Source organism: Lissotriton vulgaris, chromosome 1_1 (genome assembly GCF_964263255.1).
Source record: "Lissotriton vulgaris chromosome 1_1, aLisVul1.2, whole genome shotgun sequence".
NCBI lineage: Eukaryota > Metazoa > Chordata > Amphibia > Caudata > Salamandridae > Lissotriton > Lissotriton vulgaris.
Window position 1 is genome coordinate 1,084,883,310 of NC_141685.1, and position 13,648 is coordinate 1,084,896,957.

At 41.0% G+C, this 13,648-nt stretch overlaps 1 protein-coding gene across 1 annotated transcript in view; it reads right to left on the reverse strand.

Annotated features, from left to right (window-relative positions):
- Window positions 1–9,389: 9,389 nt before the first annotated feature.
- The window catches only part of TNRC6B (trinucleotide repeat containing adaptor 6B), a 365,389-nt gene continuing 361,130 nt past the window's right edge, over window positions 9,390–13,648 (reverse strand). Inside the window, exon 4 of the mRNA XM_086928366.1 lies at window positions 9,390–9,461. Coding sequence (XP_086784492.1) covers window positions 9,390–9,461 — 72 coding nt within the window. The remainder of the gene's footprint in view (window positions 9,462–13,648) is intronic.

Genomic DNA, 13,648 nt, shown 5'->3' on the forward strand with positions numbered 1-13,648 from the left:
GCACACAATGTCCACTCATTAAACATAAACTTTGATTATGATTAGGGCGCCTGGTTTTATGGTATGTATATTATCATTTCTGTCTGTATTTATTCATATTTTTTGGTGCAAATTGTACCTGTATTTATCCATATTTATTTTAAGTTTTGTAAATAAAAAAAAATGAAGCTGAAATGTGTATATTTCTGCATTTATTTAACCAGTTAATTTGCACCGTTGCCTGAACAGCCGACAGGTTTCAATGATATATATACACACTCGGGGTAAAATATGCACGTGTAAGAAACTATGCAAATTTAAGAATCAAGGTTGTGCAAATGTATTACTGTTTAAGACTTTACTAAAATCCCTCTTTTTTTTAAACCTCTTTGCCTGTCAATCCACACAGCTATTGGCCTGGCAGCCATGATTGACAGCATTTAGAATCACTCAAAAACTACCCAATTTCCGTTTTGTATCCACATTTAAAAATAAATGGCTTTCGGTCTGTATTTATGAGTATAAATAAGTAAAAAATGGAAAACGGAGTTTTGATTCAGATACAAAAAGCACAATACTCTGACCTAGCAGTTTCCCAAAATCAAGAGGAAAAAACAAATGTTTCATGCATATTAAGTCCACAAACTTAAAACACAGCTTTTCCGAATTGGAACTCATCTTACTTTAATAGTAACTCAAACAAACCATTCAAAACTGGACAGTGATAAAGCTATCTTCTAATTTCACACAATTAAACTAGGAGACTAACAAATGATGATTCAGCCTCTCCCAATTAATGGCCTTTAACAAACCACACGAAAGAACACCCACATTGTAAATGTACTACAAAGCCATAAGAATGGTGTTTAAGCTATACTAATGTGACATAACTTAAAAGGGCAAGCCTTTTGGCATAGGTATAAGTGAGGCATGACCAAATGCCCATAGTGAAGCACATGTTACTGAACTTGATGCAGTTTATAATTCATGATATGGGGTCATAAGCAGTGCATAAGTGGACTGGAGAGTTATTGTGGCCAAGCTAAATAGAAGTGGCCCTTGCCACTTTTCCAGCAAATATATAACATTTGTATTTTGAAGAACAGAAGCTGTGGCCCAAAGCAACACAAGTTAAACAGGAAACCTTGTCTAGAGCATGGAGGTCTTCCATTTAAAAACATACAGAGAGTCTACAATCATTGGCTCTCTTAAGTATTCATTCTCCATGTCATGCCTCCCATCAAACTAACAGCTGTTGAAACTTAAACAGGTTACTTAGTTCCTGGAGTGAGGTAATAGAACTCGTCCTAAACGACTGGATCTGCCCATTAAGGTATCCTAAGCGGCTGTCTGACGGGACTACGCATTCCTTTACCGCCCAGTCATTACAATAAATGCATCTTTACCACGCATGCTTTTAACTCGGAAGTCTTTCCTATGAATTTGCCTTTCAGCAAGTACTTTCACTGTAAAGGCATGTATGTATGTTAAAGGCATATACATGGTAAAAATGTATCAGGTAAGTATAACATTTTGTATATATGTCACACACACATATTCACATATACATATACATATATATATATATATATATACATATATATATATATACATTTACACACACACATATATAAACGTACACACATTCATACACTCAAACACCCACCCTAAAATTATTCTTCCAAATCAAGACTCCCAGCCACCCTAAAATTACCCTAGCCATTCAAAACCCATACCCACTCTAAACCCTACAAATACCCTTGCCAACCAAAAACCAACACCCACCCTAAAATTACCCTTCCCCCGAAAAACCCACACCCACCCTAAACCCTAAAATGACCCTCCCCCAATAACCCAAAAACTTACCCTCAACCCTAAAATTACCCCTTTCACCCAAAAACCCACACCCACCCTCAACCCAAAAATTACCATTGACACCCAAAAACCCACACCCACCCTAAACCCTAAAATTACCCTTGCCACCCAAAAACCCACACCCACCCTAAATCCATGGTCACAGAAACATCCATAAACCAGCTGACCCCCAGGGATAATGAGAAGCCATTGGAACGGGCACTGGAGAAAGCTATTCAAAGCTGAAACGAGTCTGCCACAGCTTTTCATGGACTTTCAATATCTTGCGCAGGAACAACTAATAAAGCCACTAGAACTGCACCCCAGAGCTGTCTCGAACTCTTTCCTTACATGAGGGAGAGATGTGTGTCTTCATTGTTTTGCCAGCAAGCAGGTTCTGACTGACGGCATGCCCTCTCGATCAGGAGCTACGCGGGAGACCTGCAAATTGGGAATGTGCACAAAGATTGTAACGCGTCGTCAGATGATAGGGCCTCAGAGAACTTTCCAGTTAGACATGTAAGTAGCTACTCAATTTATTGTGTAAGGTGGGGGGGTTCTTCCACAACCATTGTTCAATTACCAGGAGGCAGTCACCAAGGTGGGAGGTCCATCCCTTTTTCGAGCGTAAAGCTGGATTGGTATAACTGAAATAGTTATAGAGTTGGAGTTTTCAAAAAAAAAAAAGAAGAGTTGTCAAGTTCTGCAAGTGGTGACAAGTTAACTTTACAGAGAGACAGAGCAACTGAACCCCGACAGACACCCTACCTTAGTAGTAAATGTAGTAGGTAGCTCAAAGTGTAAAATGTGGAGATAGGTCCAGAGGAGTAGTGCTGAGAATACATTAACATCTATAGTGCAATTTAACTCACACCAGCAGATGAAGCGCAATTATGATTCTGTGCTGCTTTATGGTTTGAATCCTGTGTCGGCTGTCAGAGAACTGTGTCTGGTCCACAAAGCTGGAGGTCTGAGAGAGTGCTCTCCAAGGAGAAGACCTTTGGATGCTCATCTATGGTTTGTGTTGGCCAGGTAAGCAAGTACCTCGTATGTTTTAATGCAAGAATTTATTAAAGTCTCAGGAATTCTCCATTTGACATGGACAAACCGATGATCACTCTAGTCTTTATGGCAGGAGAGGTTTCTTGAATGTTAGTAAATATAATTTAGAGGAACACGTCAGATTTTCCTAAATTTATAGCTTTGATTAGATCATTGGTGTTTTACTGTTAGCAGGTTGATGTATGAGGTTTGTGGAGGATGTTAATGCCTGCATTATGGAGAAAGTGAGTCAACATGGTCTGCTTGTTTGATTAGTTGGTCTGCTTAAGAGTTGCAGAGCTTCTTGGTGTGTTCTACAGCAGATGAGGAGACTTTTGGGTTTGATAAGTCAACAAGTATTTAAAGTGTTCTTTACTTGGGCCTCCGGCATCTGAATTGCGATGAGGGTACTCAGTTTTCTTACCGATTTTTTATTTATCCTGTACTGTTTTTGTAGCTGAATTGTATTGTTCCAGTCACACATTTTCTTCCATTCTTTTTCTAAGCATCTGGTTTCCCATATACCTATTTTAATAACTGCACTGAACAATCTCAATTGTCAGCGAGCAGTAAAATAATGTGTGATTTTAATAGGACAGTCTGTTGTCAGCCATAGGCATACGTGCTATATGGACAATTTAAGATTCAACGGGTACATAGAAGTTATGTTTTAGCTGCAGGATGCTGAGGTCAAGTTTTCTCCTTGGTCTGTTAGATATGCAAGTTGTATTATTTGGAAGCGGACTTGTTGTCCTGAAGAATTTATGCCTAAACTTCATGATGTTTGTGACTCAAGATTGTCAGGTTAGTAAAAGAAATTACTATTTTTAATTTAAATATCGCGTTGTTCATGGAAGTCTTCAGGTCAATGATGCTGAGGCCTGACTCACATGTCAAATCAAATGTTGATTTCTCCCAATATGCATTTGCTCGGATGGTTAATAGTAAGTACTTCTTGTTACAGAGCCCAGAAGATTTTCAGCAAAAGCAGACCTGTGTTGTGATCGATGAGAAGGAAAGAGGCTAATAAAATGAAGGTTGGCGAGCAGCGGAGAAGAAATAGTTACTTACCTGTAATCCTCGTTTTCCTCCAGGGTAATCATTATAATTCCTAAGAAAAGAACCACCCCGCACAGTGCAGGGTGCTGGTGCACATTTTACAAATACAAAATAAATATAAACACTTTTATTCTGAAAGAAGCCAATTTTTTCAAGAATAAGAAAAGTTTTGGAAAAGCCCAAGAGAGGGGAAGGGATGTTGGCCAACTTTCATCTCTTTACTTTAAAAAATAAGTGAATTTGTAGAAAACAAAAAAAAAACAGAGGGCCAAATGCTTTTTCATCTTTTGCCTCACAAACACTCAAAATCGATTTTTGTAACTGCAAAAATAGATTTCATGATGTACATCTCAATTTAGTGGGTGAAGTTTTACAGGCTCCTACAAAATGACTGTAGCTACATACGGATTCATTATTTGGAAGGCGCATAGTGTGCACATCTTTTCCAAACACCAGATCAGCATTTAACAGCTTGCGACTAATTCCAGTTGCAAACAACTGAAAAGACACTGACACCCAAGTTAGAGCAGTAACATTCTGAAAGGACAAGGAGTCCCATTCGGACCACTTACTCTTTGGGACATTTTTGTTAACGTTTCAGGGAAGGTTTGCAGTGGTGTGCTGACCACTAACAACTCTCAGTGAAACAAAGAAACTTTTTAAAAAACTACATAAAAAAGCTGTTTTCTTTAGGGAAAAGGGCAGCATTAAAAAAAATGTTCTCTATTGAAACGCAAACATGGGGCTCTTGCAGGATATCATCCCTGTGCTAGTGTCCAGAATCGCACTTGGAGGTCTACTTCATGAATATTAATGAAGCAAGTCAAATTGTAACCACTCGGATTCAGAATATAACGAGCCGACCTTTTAGTACAGTCGGTTTGCAAAATTTAACACTAGTCTCAAAAATACGGTCATAAATTGTGACCAGTTTTTCTATACATATGGACCAAAGCCACTTAAAATAACCTAGTGAACTGAAAACAAATTTTTTTTTTATTTTTTATTTTTTAACAAAGGCTGACAGAAAAGAGGGACAATGTAGCCTAATTGGCTGAAGCCTTTAATAAATAGAGCACCACCAGTATACCACTATCCTATGTACGTAGAAGTGAGCAGGTTCTTGTTTAAAAAGATGAAGGATCATGGGAGAACTGAGAATTGTTCACTTTCCTTCAACAGTCGGTTGCTTTGGAATATTACAAATATTTTCCGGAGGAGAACTAGGATTATAGAAAAATAGCTGTTCCTTCGCCTCCAGGTAATCTTCAGTATTAGTCATAAGCGCGACTAGAAATGGGAGCCTATCTAAGAGAAGAATCTATCATAGGTTAAGCAAAAAGATTACATAGTGACCCTTGGCCCATTTCGGCATAAACTCTGGAATCTGAATCCAGTGTATCCAGACAGTAATGTCTTGTTAAAGTGTAGTCTTCCAGATGGCAGTTTTACAGAGGTTGTAATGGAGACGTTTCTTAGAAATGCTTCAATAGCAGCTCTACCTCTAATCAAGTGATCTTCAGGTCTACCCGACAAGGTTGTACCTAAGAACACAGGAAGCAATCAAACTAGAGCTGGATTGCCAAGAAGTGCAACCCTGTTCTTAATGGACCATAATTTAGAAATAGATTTTTTGTCTGCTAATGTCTGTGGTTTTACCCCAAAAAAATATCGAACCCCTTTTTACAATCTAAGAATACAAGGCCCTGGGACGGTAGACCTCGCATTGCGCTTGCCAAACTAAAGCTTCCGTGGTACGACGGGGGTATTGCCCTCCCTGACATCAAACGATATTATTGGGTGTCTCAATTGGGGGCCATTAATCATGGTATGTATGGTCCTGAATTGAACCCTGCTTTCGCTATGGATAGATGGCTGCTGCCTGGGGGAAACTACTATAGGGCTCTGGACTCGAAATCAGTGGTCAAGTCTTTGTAGAGGCCTACGAGGACGGCAGTTCGTATATGGCAAGACGCAACTCATTTGATGGGATGGAAGGACCGCTTAACTTTAGCGACCCCACTTTTCGACTCTGATAGACTTGGTAAACTGTGGAAGACTAAGGGGTTTGATAAGTGGGACCTCATTGGTATTAGCAAGGTGGGAGACCTCTGGGTTAAGGGACAAGTGAAATCGTTTGAGACTTTGAGTACAGAGTTTGAATTAGGGAACACCGAGTACTTCTGCTATGTCCAAGTTCGCCATGCCTTGATGTCAGTCTTTCCGATGGGGGAGCTAGTCCCGGAGTCGTCCCCGCTTGAAGATAGATTGTTGGACAGTCATGTTCCAGACAGTACTATTTCCCTTGTCTATAAAAAGTTGATCAATGATAGGTCGGACCTCCTACTGCCCTTACGTGATCTCTGGGTCCGTGACGGCCTCGAATTGGATGACGAGGCTGGCAATCGGCGATCTCCTCTCCCAAGGAGGTCGCGATTCCAGCAAGACTTCGACTGGTCCAGCTTAAGATTCTTCACAGAGTGTACGTCACGGGCCCCTGTCTCGTTCGGATGGGCTTTCCCGAGGAGGGTCTGTGTAAGCGGGGATGTGGGCAGGTGGGGACATTTCTTCATATTATTTGGGAATGTCATGAAGTCGTGGGTTTTTGGAGCGGGGTGTACGATGTAATGAAAGAGGTGACGGGTATTGCTCTCTTACCGGAGGCCAGGCGCTGCTTGTTAAATGTCTGGGAACCTATAGATTATAACGTAGCCCAGACCCAGTGGGCATCCCTGGGGGCCATGATTGCTAAACGGGATATTGCACATTTGTGGGGGTCCCATAGGCCTCCTACAGTTGAAGTATGGAAGGAAAACATGGACTGGTGTATGTTTAGGAAAAAAACAGTGTATCTAGCCCGTGGTCGCCCCCGGAAATGGCATAGAGTGTGGGGGCCATGGAACAGGTATAGTGGAGACATATGTACACCGCCTGCAGTGGATAACATCGATATCCCACTCTCCCCCTGACCCCACATTAAGTTTGCACTATTGTCTGTTTATTGCTTCGCCCCCTGTCCCCCTCCCTTCCTCGTATTGATTATTGATTATTTGATGTACTGTTTATCCATCCTCGTTTGAACAAAGCACGCTGTATAATTTGTTCTTGCCTTGCTTATTATATTCAATAAAAATAAATATTTAAAAAATAAAAAAAAGAATACAAGGCCCACTCTGCTGGAGTAGGAGGATTCTGGAAGAAAATTTGAAACAAAATGGACTTTTTGGAACACTGTATATGGTTCCTTACAACAGAGAGCTGGGATCTCACAAATCCTCCAGGCAGTGGGAAAGGAAGCTAGAAAAGCAATCTTCCAGGAAAGATCCTGGAGAGAAGCTTTATGAATAGGTTCAAAAGGGGAGACACAGCTATGATGAAACTATAAGTTCCAGAGAGAAAGTCTCCCTTAGAGGAAACTAACCTTTTTTAAGGCTTTTTACAACGGGGATCACAAAAAAGAGCTTATTTCTGCAAGTGCTTATGTCTGACCAGGAGAAAAGAGCAGCACAGACCTTAACCAAGTTAAGGAGATAAGGAAGTAACCCTTCTTGTTGACTACTGGTACAGTCAAAGCTCTTCTGTTGGCACACATAGAACGTCTTCCATTCAGAGGAATAGGATGTTCTTAGGGAAGGCAGTCTGGCTTCTTTCAAGATGGTCATGCTGTCTTCTACGAGCAGGTCTGAATATTCATACACTGCAAGACTACAAGAGCCAGGCTGCCAAATTGAATGGTGGAAGGTTGGGATGTTGGATCCGTAACTTGAACAGGAGATTCAGTCCACACAGTAGCCTTCTGTGTGGTCGTTCAGATAGGTGTAGAAGGTCAATGTACCACCGCTACAGTAGCCACTCTGGTGCGATGAGCCTCGTCAGCGATTTGTCTTACTCTACTTTGATAAGCACAATCTAAATGAGTGGGATTGGAAGAATTTTCTATACAAGTTTCACTAACTAGTCTATCAAAAGAGTGTTCCCGGTTGGTAGAGCCCGAGAGCGTAATTTGGCAATTATTTTCCTTGCCTGCGTTTGCCAATAGGTGAATATTTGGAAGGCCCTATTCACAAAATAAGTTATGAAGAAGGTCTTTGATTAACAATCAGTTCTGATTCTCTTGTATAGTTTTGCTGACAGAATCGGCTTCCACATTTTGAGAGCCTGACAGGTGAACTGCTGTGATGTGCAGGTCACTCACAATCAGGTACTTCCATATCGCTGGGGCCTCTAGAGACAGATCTCTGGATCTTGTGTCTTCCTGCTCGTTGAACTAATGTATTGCTGTTGCTTTGTCTATTTTCAAAAGAAGGAATGAAGCTCTGCGAGTAGAAGTAGAAGACATGAGTGCTAGATGGATTGCTTTCATTTCCAGAAACTGTTATAGTAGGTTGTCTCTTTCTATGATCAGTACTTGAGCCTGCAGGCTATCCATGTGGGCTCCCTAAACCAGTAGTGAGGCATGTCACTATGGTTCCACACAGGTTCCCCTTCCTCCTGGAGAATCAATCAGGAAATTTTGCTGATGGGCACCATCAAGGAAGATGATTATTTGCAGCTCTTCTGAGAGTCAACTTGTCCTTCAAATTGCCTAAAAGCTGAATTCACTAGTCTTCCGAACACTGTTGGAATGGTCTCATTTTCAGACATGACACATTTAACCACTGATTTAATGAGATTTCATGGGCCATCAGATATTTCACTTTTCAACAATTCTTACACTTCAGATACCTAGAACACTGCCTCTCATTAGAAAGATACACTTTTCCTCACAAAGTGATGAAGACTGCTCCCAGGTGATATCTGAATTCTACCAGAGTTGCTATAGAAGTGGAGTGAAAGACTAAGTTGTGGCTGCTGGAGTAAAAATAAGTCTTAGCACAAATTGAGGGACAGAGGAACAATCATCCAACATAAACCTATACTTCACGAAAAAGGGCTTGGGTCTGTATCATATCACTGTTGAAGCTCAAATAAAGGTCCCTGAGGGTGTCCTACATCAAACAAGATATTTGATATTTAGCTCCCAATCCTCCTATCCTAGTGGATCTTACGATACAAATGATTCCACAATCTCATTCATGATAAACTAACCAGACCTCACCTGCTTGACCTAATCCCTCCGAGAGTCAACTTCCATGCCCATACACTACCTAACTAGTTGCACAAGTAACAGAAGGTTACAAATTACAACGGAACTGAATGCTAGGCCCCTTTCCCTAAGGCACGGTCACATTCTATCCTTCTATTTTTGACTAATCTTACTGCAAACAAATGATAAGACTCACTGTTCAGCCTCCCATTCCACTACAGACATCCAACTGAATCCCATTCCTGGAGTAAGTCTCCCCTGCTTGCCAATTACCAGCTGAACACAGGGCTCTATTAGTTGGTGTGCATCTTATCTCCCTCCCTCCAAAAGCAGTCTCGCCATGCCCTTCGATTGCACACTACCATGGCACTCACTGTTGCTTCGCTTCCCCCGGAGGTGGAGTCTTGCCCGGCCCTTCCATTACAAACTCCTCATGTTGCACCTGCAAAGGCAAGCGATGGGAGGTCAACTGCTAGTGGAGCAACAAGATGCCCAAACCCCACCCCCACCCAAAAAAACACATGCAAAATAAAAATTCACAAACAGGAAGAAAAACCAATGGCCAACAAGTGCAGGAGTAGCCAACGAAGAGCAGACACAGACCTGCACCCAATGCTAAGATGGAGTAACTGCATACACAATGTCAGACACTACCAGAAAGGCACATTCTCATGGTGTGCCCAGTCTGATGCACCGAAATCACTTAGTCTAATGCCATTCACAGAGATGAATGCTTAAGGAATTGGACAGATGTCTTTGGGCCATGAAAGGGATACAATAGCTAAGCACGCTGAATTCCAGAGTACAGAGAGGAGGGTGACCCTCTAGCTTTGCTTCAATGGCTCAAAAACCTCCAATTCAGGTAATTTATACAAACATATGCCTTCTGGAAACCATAGTCTTTGTTACACAATTAAAGCATTTGTAGTCTAGGTCAACAGCACCATGTTAAAGGAAATCCTACCGCTGGACACATTGCGTTGCAGTTATATGGAAACATATGACCCTTCGTGGGACAAAATGGCAGAAGTTAACAGGACAGCTGGAGTGTTTGGTTATCAGATCAAACCCTGAAGCCACTGCATGTCATTGGTTAATTAATTGTACTGTGACTGGTTTTGCCTACTTCGGAACAAACTACAAAAGTCGCAGCAGGGCGAGCTCTCCGGTTGGAGCAGAGGGTAGAACTCTTACAACAACTCCATGTGACAACGTAAATCAAAATTGAATTTACTTGTCCTTTACCTCCGGAGAAAGATTCATTTACTTCAGAGAACTGTGTGTTACACTGCAGGACGGTTTCAAATTCCAAGAGGGCCAAATTTAGATTTTAATCTTTCAATTGTCATATAAAAAAGTAGCACAAGCTAGGGTAAATACCCCATCAACACCAAGGGGACTCATAGGAAATTATATCAAGAAAGCATTCAAGATTATTTGGGCAGAGCCAGAAAAAATGCGTAGAAACAAGCAGGTTTCTTCATCCAAATGTATTTAACAACTCCAGATTTTAAGGCATCGAGGCAAACTCCACACATTTGGAAGCATGTTCTAAAAACAAAGAGGGTTAAAACAAACATTTTAATATGGATTCTCAGCGTTACCCAGCCTTCTTATAAAGACATGAGCGTTTAACCCCTTGGACCACCTTAAGCGTTACTCAATGTAGTATTTGTGGAGTCATTATACACCTACACATTAAAAAGATGTTCTTTTGGAACACGGTCAGATCTGTTGGATGCAAATCTTAACCAATACATGAACTTAGGCATAGAGAGATTGTAATATGGTCCTACAAAATGGTTGAGTGGTAAACACAAAATAAAAACTCAAATCTTAAATCGGCAGTCTTTATTTTGGCTACTTGACCATCTGTCTGCCCAGGTTTGGGATTCCTTGCGCAACTACAAGGTATTGGACACTATGAAGAGTTTTTAAATGGTGATAATGTTAGATCACGTTATGTAGAGACCTTACCACTCTCTTGCTTTCTCCCTACAAAATATTAACACCTCAGACAATTTACCTAATACACAAATAGCTGTGCTTAAGTAACAAAATTAGAGATGGGAACTGGGTGTTGGTACTTCCTAGGAGGCTCCACACTTAGGGTGCTAAAATCATATAATTTGGAGCGGATTAATCAAAGAAGAGAATTTTCTAAGTACTAATTAATGTAGACCGAGAAGTTACTGGTGTACAGCAACAGTTTACCAACAAGGCTATCCTTTAACCTTAATTCAAGACTATGCCTCAGCATTCAGCAAATACACGACCTCCACAATGAAGGAGGAATGCTTCAAGCTAGGAAGATCTCACACTGGGAACCCTTTTGTTCATGTGCTTTAAATCATCAACAAAGCAGTGATTGTGCATGCTCACAGAATGCAGACAGTGATGACCAAGGTAGCCCATTCACCCCCCCCCCCCCCACACCCCCTACCGAATCTGATCTCTCAGGTAGTCACTGCTGTACTTACAGTAGATACTTTTCTCCCACAAACTGAACCCTCACTGGATAGTGACAAAAGCATCAGTGACCTGGACCAACACAATCAATATGATCACTGTAGAGTGAAAAGGTTGTTTAGCAACAACAAAACTGTAAAGGAGAATAACCCTCAGCAATAATTGCATTGGAGTAATGAGTAACTAGGCAGGTGACAATTCTCCTATCCAGAAACTACGAACTGGCCCGTAGAGTTATCTAAGGAGTGCAGGACCCAACAGATCATAGAATGCAGTGCAGTAAATATGAGAAAAATTGAGACTTTTGTGCAAACACTTTAAACTGCAGCCTCTCCTTTCGAATCCAGATACAGTGCATTTAATATGTACGCTAAACCAAACTCCATGTATAGTAAAATGAGGAAGAGTTATTAGTGAACACAAGCTGCCTCATTTCAATGCAGCTTGAACTTCAACTACTTATAGCTGAACTGTGTTTACTGCTTTAAAAACAAAAAATACCCTAGGGTTTGGCTCATCATAATGTGCCCATGATGATAAAGGCTGAAAACTGGAGTGATTCACAATATGTGGATGGCCAAAGGAGCTTGGATGAGCTAAAACACTTTAAAGACTGCACGTTGTTGCCTAAAGGTAAACGAGTAAATGTCTACGAGTAGCACGGATGAATTTAGCATAATACTAGGGTCTTTGGCTGAAATGTACTTCGAGCATCTCACAAATATGCTGAACATAGTGTGACCAAGAATTTAAGGTGAGATGGAACCTATTGCCAAATGAAAAACAGCCATGATCAAAAGGGCGTTGTTGTTTTCCCCAATGACGCCAGACTACACAGATGTTTTGGAATGGGATTTAGAATGACTAATTGATTTTCCTTAATTGTTCTCCAATATTAGATTAAATATTATCCTGCAACATAAAAGTTCACACAAACAAATACATTCAGCAAATCCCAAAAAATCTAAACACATTCATAAGAAAACCTGGAGATAAATGCAAAAGTAAAAAAGGTAGAAAAGATTACGCTATCTACTCAAAATAAGAGATGGGCTGTGGTGGAAGTTTAAGATCCATAACAAAGTTGTGATAAGACAGAGTCAAACTACCAAAACCAGAGATCTCAGTCCAATTCAGTCATCAGAATAATGCATCCCAGCTGGTCAATTTCCCAGGTGCACATCCTAGGCACAACCCATGTGACCAGACCAGAGGTCCCTTTAAAGGGGCAGAGTATAGAAAATCATGGCACCTCCCAGTGACACCATCAGTGTGCTTCATCACTTTAGCAGGGAGTACATTTATGAGATTTCAACGTTAAAGAATTCCATTTGTTTAGGCAACAAGTAGGCATTTAAACTTTATTCTGGGTGAAATTTCTGTCGAACCTGAGAATCCAGATTTTAATCCTAGACTAATTATTTGACAAAAACACTATGAAATTCGGTGTAAATACCTTTCCTTCTCTGCCCTGTCAAATGCAGATCTAGAATTTGGGCCCTTTTTAGATGGTAAATAGAGGCCACTCCACTGAACAGGGAGGTGGGAAGGCTGTGAAGAATCTCTACTTAAATAGAGTATCCAGCAAAAAGAGCATCACCCTAAGCAAATAACTTGTTCTTCTGATGGGTACTTCTAACCACAAATTGAGCCGTTTTAGAATAGATACCAAACCAGTACCTTCTCAAGGTTGATGGTTTGTGGAGTGCGTTCAGACCAAAACATTCTGCAGGACCAAATGGTCGAACTGCCCTTCAGACTTCGCTGAGAAGGCATTAAGAGATTCATGAAAAATTGCACGACGCCCAAGTCAAGGCCTGACAGATACCAAGAACAGGCACTCTGCCCGACAACCCTATGGTAGCAACCTTACCCCTGGCAGAATGAGCCCTCCTACATTACAGAGGTTGTTTCCTCGCCAATACATACCAGATCTTAATGCAGAGGCCTATCCCAAGAACCCCACAAAAAGCTGATAGTTTACCCAATGATCTTTGTTGCGGTTGATGTTGTGGTGCAGCTGATGAAGGCTGACCTCATTTTTTGAGAGGTGAGGCAGAGCAAAGCAAGTTGGGAGTGTGATAGATTGCGGAACGAGAAACATAGGCACACCTATTAACAAAAAGGTTGCTGTGGTCTCCAACACTAGCTTGCCTGGAT